The 26,653-nt window shown below is 33.8% G+C and overlaps 3 protein-coding genes and 3 non-coding genes across 7 annotated transcripts; all 6 read right to left on the minus strand.

Moving 5' to 3' along the window:
* On the minus strand, positions 1-976 carry LOC128866329 (DNA repair protein XRCC2). Its single transcript, XM_054106960.1, has one exon. It carries the CDS (start codon positions 841-843, stop codon positions 55-57), a length of 789 nt encoding a protein of 262 aa, XP_053962935.1. The 5' UTR covers positions 844-976; the 3' UTR covers positions 1-54.
* Positions 977-9,110: 8,134 nt separating this feature from the next.
* On the minus strand, positions 9,111-13,101 carry LOC128866882 (uncharacterized). 2 transcript variants are annotated; one of them, XM_054107921.1, is made up of 6 exons: positions 12,820-13,101; positions 12,587-12,708; positions 10,621-12,513; positions 10,344-10,483; positions 10,097-10,279; positions 9,111-10,021 (listed from the first exon to the last, which is right to left on the minus strand). In XM_054107921.1, the coding sequence occupies exons 2-5, from the start codon at positions 12,652-12,654 to the stop codon at positions 10,104-10,106; spliced, it is 2,277 nt and encodes a 758-aa protein (XP_053963896.1). In that variant the 5' UTR covers positions 12,655-12,708; positions 12,820-13,101; the 3' UTR covers positions 9,111-10,021; positions 10,097-10,103. The 2 variants fall into 2 exon arrangements, with proteins under 2 accessions (XP_053963896.1, XP_053963897.1); XM_054107922.1 differs by having other exon boundaries at positions 12,587-12,746.
* A 1,697-nt stretch (positions 13,102-14,798) lies between these two features.
* Trnat-ugu (transfer RNA threonine (anticodon UGU)) lies at positions 14,799-14,870 on the minus strand. Its single transcript has one exon. It is a non-coding gene; the product is annotated as a tRNA-Thr (tRNA).
* A 4,741-nt stretch (positions 14,871-19,611) lies between these two features.
* On the minus strand, positions 19,612-19,683 carry Trnat-ugu (transfer RNA threonine (anticodon UGU)). Its single transcript has one exon. It is a non-coding gene; the product is annotated as a tRNA-Thr (tRNA).
* Positions 19,684-20,028: 345 nt separating this feature from the next.
* Positions 20,029-20,100, minus strand: Trnat-ugu (transfer RNA threonine (anticodon UGU)). The gene has a single exon. It is a non-coding gene; the product is annotated as a tRNA-Thr (tRNA).
* Positions 20,101-22,741: 2,641 nt separating this feature from the next.
* Positions 22,742-25,916, minus strand: LOC128866984 (DCN1-like protein 3). The gene is made up of 4 exons (XM_054108066.1): positions 25,044-25,916; positions 24,641-24,775; positions 24,223-24,553; positions 22,742-24,154 (listed from the first exon to the last, which is right to left on the minus strand). Exons 1-4 carry the CDS (start codon positions 25,138-25,140, stop codon positions 23,632-23,634), a joined length of 1,086 nt encoding a protein of 361 aa, XP_053964041.1. The 5' UTR covers positions 25,141-25,916; the 3' UTR covers positions 22,742-23,631.
* Positions 25,917-26,653: the final 737 nt, after the last annotated feature.

Below are 26,653 nucleotides of genomic sequence, written 5' to 3' on the forward strand. Positions count from 1 at the left end.
AGGGCGCATGTACTCCTCTTGTCCATATTTTTAAAGTATTTTTTACGCTTTACTTTATTGCTGCGTATTTATGAAGTGCAAGCCATCATCTCTGATCTCCACAGGCCTCTCATTAAGAAAACGCTCGCCATTCTTTCGAAATTGCAAATAAAGCCTGTGTTCCACATTCACATTTGTTCTCAATGCAACGTTACCAGGAGCATTGCCTTCAACTCCCCCCACTCTTTTTACACCTAAATAGTTGGTGTCAACAGTGTACGCACAACAGACACCATGGCGCTCACATAAATTTCGTATCCGCTCTACATTCCGCAGGTAATGAGTTTGCATACGTATACGGCGCACATATGTGTCCAACCAATAGAAACGATCCAATCCATCAATTGCTATCATTGCACAATCAGAATGTTTCAGCAACAATCCGTCTGCAAATTCCAAAGCTACATCGAAGTCTTTTGAGTTGTAACAATTCAATAAATGTATCGATTCAAGGGACTTTTCCACCACTTCTTCCAATTCAGTAGTAGTATATTGTTCTCCAGAAGAACTCACCAAACGTTTGATTTGTCGTGCAAAGTGTTCCATATCGAATTTATGTTGTAAATCAATAAAAATAATATCACAATTGCGACCACCAAAATAGGTAGGCGTGAGGCAACGCGCCATCAACCTCCACAGAAGCATACTTTTACCCGCTTCCGATGAACCAGAAATTTCAATCAACGATTTGCTGAAAGGTGCGCCACTAGGAAATACCTCTGGATCCATGTCATGCAGCGCTGGTCGCTGATAAGCTAACTCCTCCATACACCCTTCAAAGGCATTAAATATTTTGCAAGCCATTTAAATCTTTTTAATATTGCCGACTATAAACTCACATACAATATGGCCAATAATGAAATCAGATGTGTTTGACAGCAAATAAAGGGCTTCAGTTTTAAGATATGGCAATAGTTTAAGTTTTGCACAAAAGGTACTATTTAAATTGAAAATTAAAGTACATTCAAATATGCAGAGATTAGCAATAAACCCACAACAATTAATCTACTCGTTCACATATGGAAGATTAGATGTCAAGAAATTGGTTTGATAGTTGTTGTTTTCGGTTTATTTATAATATAGTAATAGACAGTTGGAGGAAATCCGTAAACGACGTCTACAGAGGTTGCAAAAAATGTTGATAGCAGTTTGCAAGCGAAATTTTATATTACATTTTATAATATAAGCAATAATAGACCAAAGCATCTATGGTCACCGGTATTTTCTGTAATATTACTGCATAATTAATAATATATTACCAACAATTTTATTACAATTATGTCTACAAACTTTTTTTCTTTGCCGGCATACTTTTTTTATTTTATTTCGTGGTTACTTTTACGTTTCTCCTTACATTTGTAATAAAAAGAGGTTGTCTGTAAAGTCGGTTTACTGACGATAGTTTAACGTGACAGCGTCATAAAGCTAGATATACACGAGGCAACCGTTGAATCAACGTGTTGCCTTTGATTAAGAAACACGTTGCGGCCGTTGCTTCAATCTCAGTATTGTGTATAACTGTGGTGCAGGAAAGGTACAAGCGGAAGATACGTAAAATTCAATTTTTTAAATGATCGTCGAAATACGTAAAATTACTTCTCTTATTATAATGGACGAACTTTTGTACGAAAATGAGGAAGAAGAGATGCAACAAAAGAAGAGAAAGAAATTTTGGTTCAAAAATCGGCTTTTAAAAAAAATCGAATTTTCGAACGAGAGGCTGCTGAAAGAACTGAAGGAAAATGAGCCAGCGGACTATAAAAATTACATGAGGATGGACGAAGCCCTGTTTGGAAATTGTTGGACTTCGTAAAGGCCAAAATAACGAAACAAGATACCATAATGAGAGAGGCAATATCAGCAGAAATTAGACTGGCAATAACTTTGCGGTATCTTGCAACAGGAAACTCTTTTGCGGACTTGGAATTTTCGACTTTATTTTAATATTTTTCACTACTAAAATTAACATAATTTTCATTATTTTCAATTGTCATTTTTTCCTATTTCACTTTATTTTACTCCGCACGAGCCTTCTTCTTCCCTTGTTTTCAACGAATTGAACGAGTAAAAGCAGTAAACAATGATACACACGAAGCGACGGTTGCAGCAACCTATCCCAAAAATCAAATTTATTTGATATTTCAGGCAACGGTTGCAGCAACACGAAAATCAATTGGCAACACAGCTACACACTAGGCAACGGTTGCTTCAACATGGCCGTGCTGCTGCAACGGTTGCCTGGTGTGTATTTAGCTTAAGAAAATACTGATAGAATGGTTGCAATTTTCAAAAGGAAATTTTAATTTTATTTGTTTGATAGGTATTTTGTATGGGAGGAGGTAAATGGAATCGCAATGGAATTGATCAAGTTACATTTACGTGAAAAATTACGAAACATTTATCAAATTCATGAAAGATATGTTCAATTTCGATTGTGCATGAGACGTTAATAAGTCAACAACACTAAGAGGCACCATCATCGATTTGACTTTTTCAAGACACATTACACTCGCTTTCATTTCCTACTTTTCCTATCATCGTCCTATTCTCAACAGAGAAATGATTCATTACCATGCACACAGGAAGAAGGCATATGCAAATACAAGTATGTGAATTTATATACAAATGCGCATATACATACATATATATGCTCACTCAAGTAGGACAGAGCCAGATGTCGAACGTTGCCGAACGCGGGGGCCGATTGTGCCTCTTTGTCATTCGTTCCGCGCTCTCACTTGCAGTTCAAGCAAGGTAACGACGCATGAATAAGATAACGATGCATGAGCAAGATAACGACGTATTTTTTGGTGCGTGCAACCGGCTACATCGAACTATAAGACGTTATCACGTCAAAAATTATCGATAACACAGAGAGCACAGGGTAATACAGCTAAAAGTATATTTATAATCTCGGATTTCGGATTTGTGTAGTTAATGTCGCTTTTTAATTATGGATTGGGAGTTATAGTACGTTCACACATGGCATATGTCATATGCATTAATCACCTATAAATCCACCAAATTAATCTACCCGTTCACATGTGGCAGATTACCTGCAAAATTAACAATCAGCTATCAATACTGCTTTGAGAGGTTTTCCTTCATAGAAATTATTTTGGTGGAATATTTCGGTGTTTTTGGTTTATTTAATTATTATTGACGATATGAAGAAAAAACAAAAAGAAGGAATAGCTAATTTAATTGCGCAATTGGCTGCTAATAATAAACACTTGGAGGAAATCCGTAAACGACGTTTACTGAGGTTGCAAAAAATTATGGCAGCAATGCGCATGAGATATTCTATATTACATTTTATAATAAGTAATAAGAGGACAAAACATTTATGGACACACGCTTTTTTTCTGTAAAATGAATCCATATGTAATTAATAATATTTAACAAAAATTGTACTATAATTGTGTTAATAGACCTGTTTTCTTTGCCGGCATTCATTTTATTTAGTTTTTATTTTGATGTTTCTCCTTACATTCGTAATAATAATTATGGATAACACAGAAAACACAGGGTTGTATGTCAAAAAGTATCGTTATTATCCATGATTCAATTATTGAAGGTTTGCTCACTAGTGACATTCGATTTTTGACACTCCCTTACAAAAGGTTGTATTTAAGAAGGTGAATAAAGGGGAACAAATTAAATACTTTTTGGTAAAAATGGTAGCAAAAAAGTATTTTTTTACTTTAATGGAAGCAAACAGCGAACGGTTTAAAAAATAAATTTTAATTAATATTTGAATTTACATAATGGTACAAATAGAAGCCATTAGCGGAAATTGCCAAATCTGATATTAAAACAAGAAATTATTTCACTAAATCCAAGATTTTATTTTGTGAATTAATTTTTAAATTTAAAACCGATAGCGAAGTTGTAAAGTTTCGCCAATATGAAACTATTTCATTAAAAATAAATAAATAATTGGCGGGTTCAATTCTGTCAGGGGTTTGGCCGAGATCCTCCTCCTATTTGTGACATGCGTCTTGATGTTGTTCCACAAATGGAGAGACCTACAGTTTTAAGCTGAATCCGAACGGCAGTACTACGCTAAGCCTCTTCTGGACACTTCATCCATCCATTGAAAACAAGTTCCGTCAATATCAACTTTCTTATAATCAGGTCTCTAATGTTATCGATTCCGTCGGCACTATCCCATTATTCTCCCTGTCGTAGCTCTTTGGGAAATGCTCTTTTCAAAACATGAATTCCTTCTAAATCACCACATAAGAAGAAATAAAGCTTTTTAAATTCTCCTTTTATCGATCTCGGATTGCCTCAATTACACTATCATGTCCTGACTTAAGCGGCATGTATTCCATGTCATACTACCATAGTCCTTGACATACCGATAAAAACTCTTTAGCGGGTTGTTGCTCGTAAGCAGACTATTTTGAAAATGAAATGTTTTTGTATAAATTTTACTTTTCCTCCGCTTTTACTCAAAATTTCTAGAGCTAGCAACCCAGTGTCTTGCTAAGGGAGCTGATTTGTCAAGAGGGAACGAGAAAGCTGCTTATTGAGCAAACCTTTTATTATTGAATCATGGTTATTATCTAGGATTATTTTATAATCTCAGATTTTGGGACAGAAATTTTGTATGGGAAATCGCGCTTTTTAATTACAGATTTTGAGTTAAGCGCGAAAAAGTAGATAATCTATTAGATATATGTAAACCTATTATTAGGAGGTTTTGCTGAACTTTTATTGAATTGAATTTTTATTAAGACTGTTCAATTAAATATTCGAGTAAAACTAAGTATTTGACTAAAAAGTACTAAGGCGACTTTAGTTGTTTTATCATAAGTACATAAATATATATTATAATTTATACAAAGTAACCCAAATTTATAAATTAGCTGTCCCAATATACTAGAAAAGAAAAAAGTGCAAATAGGAATTTTAGTTAAAACAAAATTGGGGTCCTCGTTGTTGTTGTTGTAGCAGCATAAAAATTCCCCATATATGGGGAATGCCGCTGAAGGCCGGCGGGCCAATTAGATGTCCTAAATTCAGTAGTTTTCGCGATGCGTTGTAGGATGAGAAAAAAAAACAATTAGCCAAATGAAGTTTTGGGGATAGTTTAATATATATTTGAACTAAAAAAAAAAAAATTTGTACGATCTCCAACAATATATTGTAAGCCGAGTTATCAATAGATTCCCAGAGCGCCTTGCCACTGAAGTATCCAACTTCTGTACAAGATACAACTTGCAATTTTCATCTGAAAACAAAAAAAAAAAATTTTTATTAATTTTGATGTAATTATCTTCGATGTGAACTAAGAAAATTGGGAGAAACACGTAAAATTCGAATTTTTGGGGAAGGTAGAAAAAAAAGTGGTTTTTCAAGAAAAAAAAACCTCTTCAACTGGGTAAAAAAGTCGCTTAAAAAAAGTTTTTGGATGTTTTTTTTAGTTCACATAGAAGAGAAAACAATACTGAAGATAACGCATTTTGAATGAAATGGATAGCTCGTTTAGTTTTTTTGCAATCGTGTACATAAATTAGGTAAAATCGTGAAAATGAAAAGCCGAGAAAACGCGCTTCAAACTACAACAATAAGCGCACGGCTGCTCGAAAAATCGATTTTTTTGACCTTTTAATTGGCCCGCCGGCCTGAAGTGACAGTCATTGGTCGGATATAAATCCGGGTCATTCCGGTAACGTAGAACCGACTGTGGTGGGAACGAATGTGGGGTCCTCATGCCTGTTGATAGTTGTATACAGAGAACGTTGATGTATAAACACGTCACCTTAATAATATGATACTAATCTATTTTGAAAAGTAATGAAATCGGACAGCAATATAATAGAAAATTCGATTCATGTCGTCCTTCTGTGGCATACAAGTTTTTTTTTAATGGAACGTACGGTTAAAAACGAAACGCGTCTTCGCTATAATATTAGTTTAAATAAAGGATGTGTATATAGGTATATCAGTAATTAATGGATTGTAAAACTCAAAACTGTGCTCAATACTTTGTATACAGGTGATATCTATATCTATACTAATATTATAAAGAGGAAAACTTTGTTTGTTTGTTTGTAACGAATAGGCTCAAAAACTACTGGACCGATTTTAAAAATTCTTTGACCATTCGAAAACTACATTATCCAAGAGTAACATGGATTACATTTTATTTTGGAAAAAATAGGGTTCCGTAAGATATTTGGATTTTTCGGACACAAACTGAAAAAAATCTTATATATAAAATAAAGTCAACTTTTTGTGTGTGTTCGCTAACCGGCCGTGTCTGCACCGAATTAAACCAAACTTACACACATTATTAAGAAGGTATTGAAGATGGTTTCCGTATAGTTTGGATACCTATTGGTGGATAGGGCTCGAGATATAGGTCAAAACGTGGACCCGGGTAACCTTCGGATGTGTATGTATAATATGGGTATCAAATGGAAGCTGTTGGTGAATGCTTTAGTTCAGAGTATTTTTCATGCCGCTCCGTGACTAGGGTCTCGAGATAGAGACCAAAACGTGGACCCTAGAATGTGTTTGTACAATATGGATATCAAATTGAAGCTGTTGGTGAATGCTTTAGTACAGAGTATTTTTCATGCCGCTCCGTGACTGGGGTCTCGAGATATAGGTGGATACCCGGGTAACCTTTGATTGTGTATGTACAATATGGGTATCAAATGAAAGCTGTTGATAAGTGCTTTAATTCGGGGTAATTTTCATACCTATTGATGACTAGGGTCTCGAAATATATGCCAAAACGTGGACCCGCCGTGTCTTTGCACCGAATTAAACCAAACTTATGCACATTATTAAGTAAGTATTGAAAATGGGTTTCGTAAAGTTTGGTTGTAATTCGGAGCAGTGGCAACGGGTACAGCGTTCTTTTGAGCCAGCCATAATGTCGCTTACTTTTTTAACGCTTGGGGCGGAACTGAACTGTCAAATTGACAGTGTGAGTTACAATGTGTCAATATTTCTTTCTGATTTGGATGCCATAAGGAAAAAACGTAAGTGCAACATGTAAAAATTGTTTGTGAATTTTTTTGGAGTGGATTTTGGAACAGTGAATAATTTCTTACGAAATTTGAGAATTTAATGTGAAATCCGAATGAAATTATGTGTTCGTGGAAAAAACAATTTTTTTCGTTTTTTTTTTTGAAAAATATAAATGGATAATGGTTAAAAAAGCTCCAATGCTTAATAAAACATATAAATTGAAACGAAAAATTCATGGATGATCAGGAAAAAAGACGATTGTTTATTCATATGCGTTGATTTGAAATTTAAAAACAATCTTCTTTTTTCCTGATTTTCAATTTATATTTTATATTTACTCAAAAACAAATAGAAAAACAAAAAATATTGTTTATGCCAAAGCGCTTGAATAAAGAATAAAGAAATAAATAATATGAAAATCATATATTTTCTGTTCTAAACCATATCTATTCTATTTTAGTGTGCCCAGCGAAGGGGGCCGGGTTTGCTAGTTATTGATAAGATGTTTGTTAAAAAATAGGCATAGGCATCAAAATTTTCTGGTGCAAAGTCAGCTAAATTTAATAACGCAATATATCTGGTTTCGTCATGATCTAAACGAACGAATAAGACAAAAACACCGCACTGAATCTCTCTTAAAGAAGTTTGGTGTTCTATCCACACGCCGTTTATGCTAGAGTAGGCCGGACAAAAATTTAAATACTTCAGCACTTTATCCAGAAGGTTTCAACAAACGATCTTTTTGGAAACTACAAGAAAAAAATATTTCCGTGTACAATATACAGTGCACTCGCGGTAACTCGAATAGCCGCTAAGTCGAACGACGTGCTAACTCGAACACATTTTTTCCCCTATTGACTTCTTTGTAACTCGAACAATAAAAAAGCGCTATAACTCGAACAAAAAAACAAATTTATTTGTACACACATTCTTTTCAAACATGTACATTTTGTACATAGATACATATGTAATAGTATATGTATATAAATTATATGTATACTAGTGTATTGTCCATATGAATATTTCGGCGTTAATATCCCGTTAGTTTTCTGGGAACAACATCTTGCATTGACCAAATTGCTTTAAATTTGTCATTTGTAGTATATCAGTGAACGTGAGTAATGGATCGTAAAAGGTTGAAGTGTTTAACATTAAAAGAGAGGGCTGAAGTCCTTAACAAAATTAAACGTGGACGTAGTGTTACTTCTCTAGCGAAGGAATATGGGGTAGCCAAGTCCACCATAAGTCTTATAAAAAAGAAAGATAAGGCAATTTATGGCTTGCACTAACGCTACCGGCAACCATAAGCTTAAACTTCTCGTTATTGACAAAGCAAGAAATCCTTGTGTTTTCAAAAATTTTAACTGTGGAGTACAAAAATTCCAAATCAGCCTGGATGACTTCGGCGATTTTCAAAGACTGGTTTCATAATTCGTTCGTGCCGCAGGTAAAATCCAGATTCATTAAAACAATTTTTTTAACCAAGTTAAATGACTTTAATAATTAGGTAAGAAAAAATTTGAAAGATGGGGACTACCTGAGAAGGCTCTTCTTCTAATTGATAATGCCCCATCACATCCCAACGAAATCGAATTAAAGTCCGAGGATGGTTTAATTTTAACTATGTTTATGCCGCCGAATGTGACACCATTGATCCAGCCAATGGACCAAAATGTAATTCGTATAACGAAACTATGCTACAGAAATTTTCTACTGGCTTCCATTTTCAACAATCGATCGAAAAATCGATATCGATGACTGTTTTTTTAACATAGCACACTCAATTGATAAGTCGAACAAATTCGATAAATCGAACAGCGCCTGTTTTAATTAGTTCGAGTTATCGCGAGTGCACTGTATTTTAACATTATATACAACTAAAAACTCCTTTCCAAAACTGGTATAAGGTACGAAAACAATACTTCCAAAAATGTGGAAGTGTTACTCAAAATCAATTTTTTTCAAAATAAATAATTGATAGTACTCGTAAGTTGTACGGACTTCCAATTATAAGTTAAAATTCACTGACGGTGAATTGAAATAATATTAAAATCCATTAGAAGCATCAATCATAATCTAAATATAATATAATCAGTTATATGTATTTATTGTATGTATCGCATTTTTACATTGTCATTACAATAAGAATTATTTATGTACGTAAGTAAGTGTTTTATATTTTTTATTTTGTTTCTATGTTAATTTATTGTATTGTATTGTATCGCATATACTAGAACTATCGGGAATGTTTTCAATTAGTTCATTGATTACACAAAAGAGAGTTGTACTTCTACATTTTTGAATTCATATATGTATGTATGTACATATGTACATTTGTACATAAACATTGCAGAAAAGTTATTATTAACAAGATACTGACTGACTACATTTTACGTCCTAACTAAAAATATATATGTAGATATAGGACATATAAAAGTACATATTATTTCATTTGACATCACAAGGAGTGCACTGCCATTTAATGGTAAGACTCTTATTTTATTTTGCACTGCATTCATGGGATTCGGACAATTGTTTGCTGAGCAAATATATATATATAAAAAATTAGTGTTCAAAATATATGCATTGAAAGCCGAACACACAACAACAAAATTAATAGGTTAATCTAATCATGTAAAAATTCCAAAACAATTAAAAAATAATAAAAATTTTAACATAAAAAGGAACTAATTCACAAAAAATACTTTATACTTAAAATTTTAAATTATAAAAAAGACATTGAAAAAGTGATTGTTGTTACTATTATTTTACACTATATTAGCGGTTTCTAAAATGTACATCCGGATTTATGGAAAACATGACAGCGGGATAGCAAGGAACGCCCGCTTCTACCATCATACTTTATTCTGTTTTGGTTATTTGAAATTTTTTCGCCATTGCAGCATTCACTTGCCTATGTTGTACTGCTTTTCAATAAACTAAATTCCAGGCAATTTAACTTTAAATTCTGCTATGCGGCGAAGATTGGTGACTAAAAAATGAAAGTAATGAAAGTGTATTTTAATGACAAAAAATAACTCTGTTTTCAATTATTCCACATCCTCACCATTTAATTACGCACGAAAGAAACGCACCACACGCACAATATACTGACGACAAATAGGACATTCGCTAAGGACCTTTCCACAACTGGTGCAAGTGGCCATGTGTCCACATTCAAGAATAACACACTCAATCGGTGCGTCCATGCAAATCTTACAGAGCTCATCGGTTGGCAATTTATCGACTCCTGAAAACGCAAAGAAATAAGAAAAATATGGAATACATCACATAAACAAAAATTTTAGTCGCACCTGGTGCCGACTTGAGGTTCTTCCATAAACGTTGAACTCGATCTAGTAGTTCTTGCTTCTCGCAGCACCCTTTATAATCAACTCGATTTAGCATTAAAACCTCTTTGAGCTGCTTCACCGATAAGGCTTCAAGGTCCTTACTGCAAGAACCATATTAAAATCATTATCTTATTGCTACTTATTGAAAGATATGTATCTACTAACACACTTAATATATAATATCGATATTCCTGTATTACTATATTCTGCCCCGTTATATATATTTATAATAACTTACATAGTTTCGAAGTCATCGAGGTTAATAAAACGAGATGATTGACGTTTGTAATCGCTCATTTCTGTCGTTGAGCCTGCGTACACATGAATACCCTCATTGTTGTCCAACTGATACTCCCAATGTGGCATGCTTGCATCATCCCACACATGCTGCTGTTGTGATTGTGATTGCTGGTGTTCCGGAGATTGTGTGACATTTCTTCCGCTCAATGATGATCCCACAGTCTCCGTATCTGAGTAATCCATTGACTTAGTGCGCTGCTCAAGATAACTGAGAAAATCTTGAAGTTCTTTTTTAATCTCTGGTTCAGAAAGTTGAGCACTTTCCAAATGCCGACGCATCTTTTCCACCTGTTTACGCAGAGATGCCTTATGCTTGCCACAGCGATGGCAGCTACCAGCACCTCTTGAAGTAGTATGTTTTTCTCGCAAATCAGTCTCACCTGCATCATCTGCTGACTCCACAACTTGTTCGTGCAACGTTATTAGTGCTTTACGTGCCGAGTTACCTGTGGGAGAATCGTCTTCACTGGTTGGCCGCTGACGTTGTCTGTTAAGGTAACTGTCCGAACGACGACGCGTTATTTTCTTCACGCGTTGAGGTGTAGAAGGAGACTGCGGTGGCGCTTGTTCCTGCCGTAAAAATGGAACTGCCACCTGCAGATCTTTTGATGAATCTTCTGCAGTGTCCACATTAATCACATTACTGTTTGATGCGGGAGCTGTTGGAATACACGCCACCGTTAAACTCTGCTCGCCAACAGGACTTCCCAAGGCTTGGAGCGTAGCATTGTCTAAGATTTGCCATTGATCCATATTACTACTGTTAGTGTCAGTTGCAGCTTTACTCTCATCCGATATACCACCGATAGCCCCCAATTCTTCGAATGACGATTGCGAAGACATTTCAGCGCAGTTTATGTCTGTACTGGCTCTTGATTTATTGCCGATGCGTTCATCTGGCTCAACAGGTTTAAGCGTATTTTTATTTATAACTTCAACATCGTTCTTTCTTGGTAACGAGCGACCACTGAATGTCGCTAGCAATTCGTCATCTGAACATTCACAGTCAGAGTTCTCTTCACCAGCTTCTTGGCGAGTAATTCCAATGCGCTGGCTATTCAAAGACGTAGCAAGCGGATTCTCCACCCCCTCCGCCCGATCAAGTGAGCTAATACTTATTTCAGGACTTGCAGAAGTCTGACTGCTACCTTTGGTAGTTACAGATGATGTGCTGCTACTTACCAATGTGGGGGATGCAGCACTCACACTAGTTGTTGTTGTTAGCGGTGTTGTCGATGGTCTATTTGTTGTTGTCGTTGGTTGATAGTTATTACAGTTATTATGGGTTTGCTGCTGAAAACTAGCATAAGTGGGAATTTCTCTGGTTGACACTGTGGGCTGATCGGAAATATGTATAGTTGCGCTGTCTGTTGAACCTCGTCCAGAACGTGAATCACCTCTGGTCTCTTCGCCAACTTTCGCTGAGCTTTTACTGTCGAACGAATTCAGAGAGTCACTAATATTTTCAGTAATACTTGTAAAAAAGTTTTGGCACGTCTGTTTTAAACTATCAAACGAGTTTGAAGATGGATCTGTGGGACTGCGCGCACCTCCATTATCCGATTTGTCAGCTGTCGCATCAACTTGATGTACATGCGTCAACACCAAACCAACCAATTCATCCTTTTCCACACAGCCAGTTGTTGAAATGTGTTTGGATTGTAGGTAGAAAATCAGATCTTTGGGTTTCAATTGTAGCAAATCCGTGCGTAACAAAGGGCGCTTTGCGAAAATCACACATCGCTTGCACAATTGCACTCCGGAGGAAATATGAACATTGCTGGCTGTGCGACGTTTTGTTGTGGATAAGCAGTTGCTGCAATAAAATCGTCTTTTTGCCAAAAAGATTATTGATATTAGTTACCAAAAATACAATTACTAACTAAAAATAATTATCTACACACTTGCAATCCGCACAGCTACGCTTCCGGCGAAATACCGTAAATTGTACATGACACGACTCACAGGGCATCACTATTGTTGATCCCGAAAATTATTGTATTTTGTTGTTGCAACTTTTGAAAAGCTAAAATTCAATGAAAATTTGTTCTTTTCCTTTAAAAGCTGCTTCAAAATTAAGAAATTTACTAGTTATAACTAGGTTATGGATTAAGACTACTAAATACTGGACTTTTACTTTGATCATAAACCATGAATCACTCCAAATGTATGTGGCTATCGCTGACACTGAAACCATTTTCAAGGTCTTACGCTTGAAGAACCTCCACCCCGCTTGTCTGCTGGAATCTTGCGGAACTATTCTCGACAATTTGAACTATAAAAATAGATCAAGAAACGAGTTTGCTGTTTTAAATGTTAATCCCAAGATTTTATTTCTGCAGTTTATGTTGTTTCGATTTAGTTGCAAAAGTTTTCTTTGATAGTGTTTTTGATTGGCGATGTGTTAATCGACAAAATTCCTACGACTAAAACTGATAACTGGCAAGACAATGCCAGACATAGTCCATCTCTGTCAAATTGCATAAAATCGATTAAACATTGCAGAAGTACGAAAAGAAAAATTGTTGAATTATATTTTATAATACATGAGATTAAGGTCAAATGAGTCGACATGTATATGTTCGTTTTTTTTTTAATAATAATAAAATAAATTTTTTTATTATACACATTTTGCGGATCAAGTGAAATATTGCATCTATAAAAGTCATTAATAAGTCCATTAAAAATGTTAGCTACGACGTTCCACGGTTGAGGGAAGCTGAAGATTGCCTACTGCGTATGCCCCAACCCGGCTTCACTGAATTTGATATAATCAGCTGATTTGATTATTTATATAAGAGTTTTGTTCTTTTGCTTTTGTTTACAAACAACGATATGTATATGTGTTCTCGAATTTTAATTGAACATTTTGCTTAATAATTTGTGACCTCTACGTTGTTTTCTATAAAAACTTATTATATCAGGAGAGCGGTATTGAATTGTGGAGGACAAAAGGAAAGTAACACAATTGCAACAAATAGTGGTAGGCTACGAAAATAGAAGGATGCTGTGGCCAGGAATGATAGAATACAAGATTTACAATAAGGCAAACCATTTATCATAGTAGACGTTGGCAATCTACCATCCAATATGCCGAGCCGCCATACCGTTAATCCATCAGCCAGCAAGAACTACCAAGCGAAGAATTTCTTAATAGCTTGGAAATATTCTCCTTCAAAGAGATCTTTGAAAATTTCTAGGCGAACACAAAACTTGCAAGTTTCAATGGCTACTGATTACAAATAGTCCCGGAGTCAGGGGTCGATTTTGGACTGCGTTTTTATACCGTTAAATTCTTGACTATACTTGTGATTTAGCTTTCATGAATAACGAAAGGGAACGTCAGCTGGCGCACCCGCGGTGGGTGTGATTGTGGGAGGGTACGAAACGTGTCTAAAAAAAATTTCTACCAACTCATTTTATACTGGCTGAAATTTTTTTCATGGCATTTAGTAGAATTAAAAAAAATAGTCAGCTGCGCGGTAGAGGGGGGTTTTTTTGCGGTTTAGTGTTTCCAGCGTTAGAAACCCATATATGCCTACATAATTACTTAGGGGGACAGATACCTTTAAAATTTTGAAAAAAAAACATATTTTTTTCATAAAATGTTAATATAATCCTTTAAGAATATGTCAAACAACTTTTAGAACGTAAAAAATAATTTTTTCGAAGCAAAAATAGTAGGAAAATTCGTTCTAACATTCATGTTTTTTTTTTTGTGAAGCATTTTATTCCGTTAATTTTTCCCCCCCATTTTTTTTAATTCATATAGAAATTATGACATTAATAAACAAAAAAGATTTTTTGTTTTTTGTATTCAGGTCACTGACACCAATGCTACAATGCCCGCCGATTGAGAAGCCCCGCTGCGACCTTCCTGGAAGAATTGAGTGTACATCCGCCATTTTAAATATATTAATAAAAAAAAAATGTATATTACTTTAATGCACAAATAAACTGTATGCCAATTTTGAAAAAAATATATTAACTTCTTCATTTAAAATAATTTTAATGAAAATCAGGGAAAATGGCCGTTCACAGGTATGTGTATGTGTCTCCTTGTTTAGTGGATATGTATGTAAAAAATATGAGTCTGGGAGCTAACTCGTTCTCACATGCCTCCTGTGAGGATTGAACTCACGACCCCTGGTTTACAAGACCAGTGCTCTGCCACTGAGCTAAAGAGGCGCCTGTTGCAACTGTGCCACATTATATATTTAAGTTATCTGCGAAAAAGTTTGAGTCATTTTTATTCACACACACATATTTAGTTGCACAGTGGCTGCCAAAGTATGAATTGATGGTGGTGATGGAAATTTACAAACCAATAACGTAGAACTTGAAAAAAATGGAGATGCAAAAAAGTGTAAGTAAAAAAACGTTTTAACTATTTTAAGCTTAAAAAAATTATTTTGTAATCCAAAGTGATTTTAGAATGAGAAAGACGTAGGCTTCCCTGTATGATCCTTTGTCTAACATTTCTTTTTTAATAGGCAAATATGATACTATTGTATAATATCCATTAATCTACCTATATAATTTCAATCAAAAAGGTGATGCCCAAAATTGTTTGAAAGTATTTAATAGTCCGCGTGAAAGTAAAACTTTTAAATTAAAATTTAAAGCACAAACATTTTTTTATTTCTTATTTACTTACTTTTTTGCCTCAAATGTACATATACAAGAAATTTAACTCAAAATAAACTTCTTTTCAACTCAATTCGGTTTGAGAACTGGAGCGTTGATGCTCATCATATCATCTGTTTCTAATTTCGAATTTGCGACCGATTCGATTAATACAATTTTTTTATGTGCTGCCGCAGAAGCTCAATTGGATGGTTGATTCTTGAAGAATATGCCATAAGGAAGAGGGGTCGAAATTCCTGCATCCCTTCAGTAGAATTCATAAGAAGCGCAATCTTTTTTCACAAATTTTCTGACACTGTACATATACTTGTGCGTATGTATGTATGCAAATGCGATATTTTGATAAAATAATGAATCAGTGGTGAATAAGCTATGAGACAATAACGAATAAAATTTCATTTTCATATTTCCAAATTAACCAAGCGCTTAAAAAGTGTATGTACTAAATTATCTTAAGGCAAGAGGAGTACAACAAAATGAACAGAAAATATATAATTGGTTGAATAATTTTATTTTGTAAATTATCCAATAAAAAAAATTGTATCATTTCATTTCAATAATTATCAAAAAATGTTAACTTTAAAAATTTCGTTTAGTTTACTTGATAAAATATGCTCAGTTATATAATATTTACAAATGTAACAAGGAATGATAAACAATATCTAATAAAACGCTGTGAACATAAAAGCATTACTTATAAGCAAGCCGTAATGAAGCTGTCCATGCAACTCGGCCTTATGTATGTATAAGTATTTTAACGTTGAGAAAACGTGCTCTACGCTAACTTGAGTGGAGGAAGCAGGAAGTGCAGGAAGCACTACTTTATATAAATTGTGTAATGCTTTCTGCGTGTATTTCTTTGCTCCCTAATATTCCGCTAAGTTCGTTTTAAATCGCAATTTTAATTAATGCATTTGCATGGCTTGATTCCGAGTGACATATCTGAGAGTGCCCCAAGCAAATTGTCGTTGTCGTGAGATAACTGATTGGCAGAATTAGTTATTGAAGACTTGGTTTAATTTGCCTTAAAAAATGTAATACTAATACTCGATTTCACTAATCAATTTTAAATTAAAATTTAAAATAGCAAAGCTTCATACTGAAATTGTACAACTTTTGAAGATTTATGGGTGAAACTGAGCATAACTGTGGTACAAAATTAATGACCTTATCGAAGATTTATAATTTTTGCAAATGGCGTGGTACATCATTTTCGTCATTTTCGACACTTGTGAACTAGACAGCTGCAGTATACAAACAGACAATGGAGTGCATAGAGGTCAATATAAATATTTCCATCACTCAAAACCTTTGTTTTTATTTAGTGGAAAAGTTATTTAAAAACAAAGCGGGAAGATTAATTTTGCGCCCCCTTGTGTTTGGAAAATCATATGTTACGTTTATTTATTTGTTAGTTTTTTATACGTATATCATATTGGGTTAAGTTATCTTTGTATTTAGAAAAATTGATATCACACATTAATCTCTTTTTTCACGTGGGAAAAGTTGCTGCTGAAGTTTTTCAAAAGCATAACAATGCTTTCTACACAAATAGCTTTTACTATAATTGGCCAAATGATCCCTTGAATAGTTAATAATATAATAATTGGCGCGTATATTTCTGTTAAGAATTTGGCCGAACTCCCCCTCCTACAGTTTTAAGCCGACTCCGAACGGCAAATGGTTGTTTTTTATGAGGAGCCCTTTCATGGCAGACATACACTCGGTGGCTTTCTATTGCCTAACGAGGGCAATATTTAGCACTACAAAATTTGGACACAAGCAGCCCATCTGCCAGGGCCGTACTAATTCCGTAGTATTAGTGAAAAATTCCAGGAACGTTTTTTTTTTTTTAAATTATTGAAACAAATTATTTTTGTTGTACATTTAACATTTAGTATTAATTATTTCAGCAAAGAAAAATATATATTTTTTTATTGTTAAAATTAAAGTTCTATGCAGTCTTACTAAAGGATCGAAATGAAAATTTCTTGTTCTCAGAAGTAAATGTGACTAAAGGAAATGATGTTTTACAGAACTTTAAAAATATTGAAAACGAAGCAATGATGCATAAACATTTAAACCCTGCAAATTAATTTTTTCAGAGCGTATAATACACTCACTGATATTTACCTATGGCATTGTCTGTGGTATCATTGAATGTCTAGATATACTGGAACAGATAGGTAGAGAACCTTCAATATTCCTTGAAGGGTTTTGCGTTTTCACTTTTCGTTGGATGTTAAAATTTTTAAATAAAATTATAAAATGGGGGTTGGCTCCTCCAGCACTTTCAAATTTTCCATTTTATTTTTTTGCTTTAAAAATTCATTTACAATCTAAAGAATATCTTTTCAATGTTTTAAGCTTAATAAAATGTCTAAAAAGTCCCTTTAAAGTCAGTGAAATGATGAAAGTCGAAAGAAAAACGCGATTAATTTTCTCAAAATAAATTTTTTTCTTCGCTGTCGAATATTGCTCAAAAAGTTATCAAAATATCAACTTAAAATTTTACAGGGATATTCTTTAACATATTGGCTTTTGCATGTACTTCAAATTTTATATTAATTATCTATAAAATCAACGTTGCCAAACCCGTTAAAACCTACCTGGAAGCACTGAAATGGGAAATCCTACCTCACCCGCCATATTCTCGAGATATTGCGCCGTCCGATTATCACCTGCTCTGATCGATGGCACATGGTCTAGCTAACCAGCAGTTCCACTCATACGAAGACATCCAAAAATGGCTTGATCCGTGGATAGCCTCCAAAGGTGAACAGTTTTACCGCGGCGGTATACGAGATCTACCAGAAAGATGGGAAAAAGTAGTAGCCAGCGATGAGCAATAGCGAGCACTTAGTTGCGCACCTAATATTTTAATGAACAAATTTTGTCTAGCTGATTTCAGTTGATTACAAGCGGCTGTATAGGAGCCACGTTTGAGCAGCTGTAGCGCCGCATTTTTTTTTTCAATTTCAAAAACATTTTTCTATATTCATTTGAGCATGAATATTAATTTATTTTAAGATGATGAACACTCTCAGTTTTTCGCAAAAAATGATTTAAAAACTCTTTGTGTGGAGGAACTGCCCCTTAGCAAACGAAATGAAATTAAAAAAAGAAAATAAAATTAATAGATTCTTAATCATAGGTTGTATTAAACCAAATTAGAAATGGCAAAAAGTTTTTGTATTACTTACAGACAATATCAAATACCCCCACGAAAAAAACTCCATTGCGCCTCCTCGGAAATGCATCACGATTTGCAGGCAATGCAGCTGTTAAAAATGTCAACAATTTGCTTATCTTTTGGTTGCATTTAAGACCGCGTTCTTTATTGCAGTACACAAAATAGATAAATAAAATAGAATTGGGATTGGATTTATATGTTGACGGTATATGTGAGACAAAAAGTTATAATTTCTAGTTATATGTTAGAAAAAATATTTCAATAAAATAAAAAAATACTGAAAGCAAATAATTTTTTGGAATAGTAAATAATATTCCAATGAAATATTATTTTCATTTCCCAATGAGCCGATCAACTATTCATGCAAGTTTTTGCGTAACTTTTTATGGAATTGTATAAATAGTTTTTAACGAAATTTGTTTTAGTTTTAGGCTTTGGGAAACGACGTACAACCACTATTACGCTTGTCTCTATCAAGCCTTCTTTTCACTTCCTTGCAACTTTACTGCAAAATAGGTCCTTTTTCTTCCATCTGATGAGGACCTTCATCTCAATCTCCAGATAGGGCTTCTAACCTATTATTATAAAAATTGGTATATATAGTATATGTATTTTTCCACGGAGAAGGTTTGCAGAATATGCTCATGCTGCTACTCGCCACCAGGTGGCGCTGCAGGGTAGCAACTTCTGCCCCGTTCAACCCCTTTTTTCGATATAAACAAATTCAATAAAATGGTTGAGAATGAATTGAATATTTGTGTACTGATTTTTCTTTAGTTATTTTTCTTAAATTTATTTTAGTTCTTGGCGTAGCAACGCGTGCCGGGTACAGCTAGTTATCTATAAACCGCATTATTTCAATAAATGAGACTTCTTAATGAGCCTTCTAACAAAACCACTAGTTTTGTTTGCTATTTGTTTCAATAAAATATTTTGCAACTTAGGAATCATCGAAAAAAATTAATGTGGAATATTATTTTAATTATTTGTTATTAAATAGAAAGAGTTGTTTTGTTAAATTGAATTACAACAATAAAGAGTATGAGGGCACGAAGTTATTAGACTGCTAATTGTGTACCCTAAACTAAATGCCTCCTGTGAGGATTGAACTCACGACCCCTGGTTTACAAGACCAGTGCTCTGCCACTGAGCTAAAGAGGCTTGCAACCGCTCTTTGTCAAATCTCCCACTTGTTACTAGAGCTTGTAAAACAATGCTGCCATACAAACGCATTTTGATGCTACAAATAAAATCGTTCGTTTATCTCAATATAATACAGTGCTTGGGCAACTATAAATTTGTAATTGAATGAGATTTTAACACAAAGCGCTTCAAAAACTTCTGATGTGTACTCAATTTTTTCTATTTTTTATATATACTCACAAGAATTCGCAGATAAAAGATTGTTCAAAATTTTCAATACCTTTCGTTTGCTATTGCAATTAAATAAATTAAAAATAAATATAAAAAAAGACACTTGAAAAAAAAAAATAAAAAATTTCGCATTGCCTCCTGTGAGGATTGAACTCACGACCCCTGGTTTACAAGACCAGTGCTCTGCCACTGAGCTAAAGAGGCGAATAAAAATATTCTGCCAAAGTGCGTATTTCTCATCAATGTGAGACGATTTAACCCATTGAAAGCCCAATTAACCACGAATTAACTTTTTAAAAATTACCAAATATCTCAATCGGTGCATATTCCAAAATAAACTACATATATCATTTTGTCTGTACATATGTATATAATCTTTATTTTTTATTTTTATGTTGCAGTTGTTCTTCTCAATTTATCTTAAAGGTTACATTTGTTGTCTTCAAATATATGGTCATTTATTTAATTCAATAAATTCACATCGATCGACTACTTACATACATAATCAAAGTTGTATCATTTGTCATTCCGTCTAAATTTATTGATTTTTTCATTCTAAATAATTGGAGTTTTGAGTGCAGCGCAGAGTTTCACAAAATATGTAAGTAAGAGCGAGCACACATGTATACATATTTACATTCACGTGTCGTGTATATTTATAGGCATCGAAGTTACATACACCCAAAATCAAACAAAGTACATGCATACATACATATGCACATATGAGCTATTCCATGCAAAGTGAACCAAATAATTTCGGCATTGCCATCAATTTGAATATAATAAGAAGTTACTTACAAAATTAAAAAAAAAAAAGTACTAGTTTTGAGATTTATTCAATTCGTTCCCACGGCAGTCGGTTCTACATTACCGGAACGATCCGGACTTGAGTCCGGCCAAGGGGTGTCACTCCAGCAATATTTCCCGTACCTGTATGGGGAATGTTTATGCTTTTATGCTGCAACAACAACAACAGCAACAGATTTATTCAATCTTCAATATTTGTTGTAGTGCTTTTTCATTTAAATATTTTCATTTCTTTTTAAAGTTTTTATAAATATGTATATATTTTTTTAATAAAATATATTTCTTAAACGATTTTTTGTTAGGAAATTTCTTTTATTTATTTGTTTTCGAAAAAAATTTTTTTTTTTTGTAATATTTGGGAAATTTGAAATTTTTTCTCAGTAATCTCTGAAAATTTCATGGTGGGATTCCTACAACTTTTCGAGTTATATTGAAATACGTTCGGCGAATCAGTGAAGTATTTTTAAAAATATTAGAAAGGAACGAAGATACATATTTCACTTAAAAAAATTCTATATCAAAATTGTGAGCATTGGATAAATCTTAAAATGTTTATTTTATTTTTTCAATTTGCCTCTCTTCATATTCAAAGTCTACCACTAGTAAACCACTCTTTTTTCAATTTTCGACAATATCTAGAATATTTGTATCACTTGACATGGAGTCGCTCTAATGCATCTAACCAATGGAACACTTGAATTTTTTACACTGAGGCATAATTTATATGTACTGTGTATGTACTAAGCTCAACAATAATTTGGCTATTTACACTTTAATATCCAAGAAACCGGTGGCCACCTACTTTGAAGTCTTCTCTTTAATTAGAGTATCAATAAATTATATGTCAGTATGTACGAGTATATGCGTGTACTATTTAGAAAATGTATATTAATAAAATAATATATTTTCATATATCAAGCATTTTCTATTTATCGTGAATTTAAGAGCGAATGTTCAAAACTTATGCAATCCGTTGTAGTTATTTTTAATTTAAGGTTTTTCAGGATATCCTTTTCATTAATCGTTAATACAAAGTCCAGTCAGCTGTTGATGAAAAATAACCCAAAAATTTCGACAAAATCTACAACTACATGCAATTAAATTTAATCTTAGTTAGCTTTACGATCATCTAAATATATATTAAATTATTTGATAAGTACGAATTATTTATTAATCACTACGCTTATATGCGAAAAATCATTTATAAAATGTAAGAATCTATGTACAGATACATCAAGCTTACATTTTGAGCTTCAATTTGTTAATTATACTTTTTGTTAATATTAGTTTTTTTTTTTGTTTTTATTAAATAGCTAAGCGAGTTTAAATAATTTTCGATATCAAGAAAAAAATTAAAAGTAGCAGATGCTACTTAATATTATTTTTATAGGTACTTTATTTATGTATGCTTGGATATACTACATACTAGCGTTTGATTGCGCCTAGATCGTCATAACTCAAAACTTTGTTTTTATTCAGATAAGACAACCTTGGAGGAAATAAGCGATTTGTGTATACACTCGAAGAAAAGGAGACCGAATTGTAAATGTATTTTATGTTTTCACTCTTTTTGTCCAGAATCGGCAATGATTAATTAAAGAGTAATGCAAATATGAATTTGTTTCATTGAAAAAGATAGAAGGCTTATGTGCTTCACTACTTCTTTGAACAAAAAACCCAGAAAAATAAATAAATATTAAAAAACAAAAATCTTGAAAAAATTTTGAAAACGAAATATCAGTTAAAGTAAAATATAAATATGTAAAGAATTTAACGGAATGACGCGGATTTATATCCCATCAAGGATTAATCGTCACATGCCCCGAAAATAACAATAAATAAATAATTCATATTTTTATCCACATTTTGAATTTATGTACAAGTTACAAAATACTCGATAACACTTGTAATAAATAAACCACAATCAGTTGATGAAATCAATAGTTAAAAAGAGTTTTGGAAATCAAACATAATTAGCACAGCTTGAAAAAGAAAACAAAAAAAAAAACATTTTTGTTTTAGATGTATATAACCAATTCTTATTTTCAAATTAAATTTGTATTTATGTACAAAACAAAATTAGCCATAACAAAAATTTATCAACATACTATATATGCATTTTATATGTAAATTAAAATGGGATACATTAATGATCATCTTGTCTTATCTTATCTAAATAAGTGTATGTGGTGCATTCAAATGTACTGCTGAAAACCCAAACATGTCCGTGAAGTAAATTGATTTGATTATTTCATTAAATAAAACGATAAGTGTGCAATTGAAATAAATCAGTTACAACTATATAATTTTGCTACTCAATAGTTTTGGCAAAATTATGCTAATGCACACTCTGCTTTTCAGCAAAGGTTGCAACAGAAAGAAACCAGGTAATGTTATTCGTGAGGCACGTAATTTTCTCTTACAACATCTACATATTGACTTTGCTTATATCCCATTTAATCCTAAGTTACTTAGTTGCCAATGAGTCTTATATTGCATTTTCGAAGGTATTGGGAATGTGCCCTACATAATGAAAAGGTGTTGGAAAGATAAGTAAAACTAGTATATGCGTATGCAATGAAATGTTTTATAGTTAAAACTAACTCTAACGCACCACATTGCTCACTGGAAAAGCGTTATTCGTTCATATTCAAGTCTAGTATGAATGTGCATATAGCACAAAATAAATGAATTATTTGTTCTTTATAATAATAATAATAATAAAAGGAGATCTTCGAATGAGCAGTGCGTTAAGCAAACGCAAATGCAAATGTCGTCCTCGAAAAGCTTTGCGGCTATGTAGTTGTTTCATCTTTCTAGCCCTTTGTTTCTCGACTTTTGCTTCATTAAAAAATAAATAAAAGAAGCAATTATCAAATCATCGCAACATATCGATATACCCGTCGTTCCACGAACAAGTGTTTAATACTATAATATATCATCGTTGGCGCTGCGAACGCCCGTCGTTTCTGTTGTTCCCGCCTTCCCTAATTGTGAATCGTGCGCGTGCATCACATGCTGATGCCCTTGTCGACTAAAATCATCATTGTTGTTGTCATCATCGACATAGCCGGCTGCAACACATGTCTCTAACTGCGTGTTGTCTACAGGTTCACCGACTACCGCAGTCGCTCCATAACCACTATCGGCTGCTACTTCGCTTTCTTCAACTTCAGTGAGCGTAGTTAGACGGGAACGTTCGTAATCGACGAAATCGTCGAATAAGCTCGGCCATGCTTCTGTATCGTCGTAATTATTGATATCACATTGTTCGGAGAAATTCAAAAACATATTCCACGTATCCTTCGGTATGCCACGTATGCTGGGATGCCGCTCGAGGAAATGTATCCAATTTCTGAGCAGTTCTGGCGTATGCACCGTGAACACCAATTTCCAAAGGCTAATGGCCATGTCCAATGAGAGAATGCGCTGATCAGGCTCTAAGCCGAAGCTGCAACGAGAAATATGTATATTCAGTTTTTTTTTATCCGTTCTTTTTATTTGTATGTAGTAAGTTACCGAAATGTGAATCGATAAAGTTGCTTAAACATTTCCGTGTCCACTTTGAGCATTTCAATCGTTTGCTCCAGTCTTATACGAATTTTGTCGATAGTGTCTGCACACATCTTATGTAAGCCCTCAATGAATTCGGACTTGGTAAAGCGGCACATTTGAGATGCATCCAAACACCAGGCCAGCACCAGAATAGCGAATTCGTCCGGCTGGTATTTAAGGTCATGACAAAGACGCTCAATACCCTCTGTGAGTATCATATCTTCTTCGGGATCTTTATACTCTTCAAAAAGCTGATTAAGTGTGTTGTCGGATACTTCCAGTGTTTCCTTAACGGCTGTAAAAGAGATGAAGAGGTGAGTTATCTTTCATAAGCTGATGTACCTTTGAAAAGATTTTATTACAGTGCTTTTTTTGTACATACCCGTCGTTATTATATCACTCATTGTGGCGGCGTTTCCATTAAGTAGAACCAAAGACTTCTTAAAACTACTTCGCTTAGTATCACAATTGTTTGCGTTCTTGAGTGGACTTCTGGGCGAGAGCAATTCATCCGTTTCTGAAGCGATGTTAATTTTGTATAAGAATATATATATTTTTTATTTCCTAAAGGATATTAAATTGTTTCAATGGAATTTTGAATTTTGAATGAATATATTTGTTCAATATTCATTTTTTTTTTTCAATCTACATAAATATTTAATTTTCAAAACAAAACCTTCTAACTTTTCTTTATAACAAAAACAATATCACTCTTCTAGTTTTAAATATTCATCCACTTGTATAGATATGAAACCCCGTTCTTAACGGATTATCCTTTTACTTACCTTCAATGTGTGGTTTTTGGCAGGTGGGCGCTGAAGCAGTACTCGGGGCACCCGAATTTTCGGACGTCGACTGGAAGCATTGCAAGCAATTACCCATCGCAGTGTAGTGCTAGTGGGTCGTTAAACGTAGTGACAACTAATATCGTCTAACTACTTGGAGGCGAATTGGTTAATTGCAATTGGCTACCGAGACCAAATTTGTAATTAAATGCGCGAATGTATGCAAGTAAATATTATAGTTAAATATTCTATTTGTGCCACTGTGGCAGTAAAGATGGACGACGGGCAGTATCTGATTCTTGATGATTATTAAAGTACATGTGCATTGATATTCTTAATGGGTTGATTACTAGATCCTCGGGAACCCTCCGCTGGGCTGACTCATTGGAAAACTTGCGAAACCGTGGTAACAAAACAGCAAAGTCGTTGAAGCACCCAGCCGTTGTTGCTGTTGCCAAATAGGCGACGAGGGTCGCGTTAAGTAGACAATCTGTCGCAATGTCTTCTCACCAGTTTCGTTTTTTTACTTTATTTCACACCTTCGATTTCCTTAACTAGGTGGTGACTGAGCAATATTCATAAGAGTCAAAATTATTATTTGTTATTCGCTTCTTCAACCGCTGCTGTTGGTGGTTATTATTGGCGCTGGTTGATACTCCTCCCCGAAAACACAAAACAGCAGCATCAGTGAAAATACTTATTTATCTGTGTATTTCTTTGCACTTTTTCACATCACTCCTTAACATGACCCCACTGGGAGTGCAGTGTTGTATTGTATGTCTTTCTTAAAGTTGACAACAATGAAACCAGTTTGTAAAACAGATACAAATTCTATCGAAAAACGAAAGATTCGGTCGAAAGCTGAAGCAAAGTATTTTTTATCAAATATCTTAATATCTTTCTGAAATGTTTCTTAAGTGTCGTTAAGTATAAAATATAAGTATTTAATTTTGCTATTAATTAATCCGGCAACACAACAGTTTTGAAGCTTAGCAACTCTGTTTTAACCTTTAGCTGATACAAATTAAAAGTTACCAACTAAATTTGTAAAACTAATTGGAAACCAATGGTTTTTTTCCTAATCTTGGGACCGCTACTTTGCTCTCAGTGAATTTGGCTGCATCGCTGTGTGCTTGACGTCACATTTGAGCAATTTATTCGTTTGATTGTGCTGTAATTTCTTCTTCTTGCATTCTTGTTAGCAATTCCACATTACTCTCGCGCAATTGTACATGACGTCGCTCCTCGCTGATGGGCGCATTCTTGTATTTTATCGTTTTTGTAATGGTTAAAGTCATAATACAGAGTTGTTTTCTAATATTTTTTATATTCAAAAATATATTAAATAACAAACGACATTGTTTCTTGACGCTGTTACAAAAATGGTATTCATCAGACTGACAGTTTTCAAAAATAAAGAAAATGACAAAGTACAATGACAAGTTTGTTTAAAAATAAAACTTGATTATTGAAAAATTTGACAAAAGTCTAACTAGATGGATTTAAAGAAGCAATTTTTTATGGTGATTTTAGAAGCTTAGTATTAGAGCCATTATCTAATAAAGAGTTCCTGGAGAATAACAAACCACTCATCTTTCTATCTCTCTCTC

The sequence above is a fragment of the Anastrepha ludens genome, chromosome 6 (assembly GCF_028408465.1).
Source record: "Anastrepha ludens isolate Willacy chromosome 6, idAnaLude1.1, whole genome shotgun sequence".
Taxonomy (NCBI): domain Eukaryota; kingdom Metazoa; phylum Arthropoda; class Insecta; order Diptera; family Tephritidae; genus Anastrepha; species Anastrepha ludens.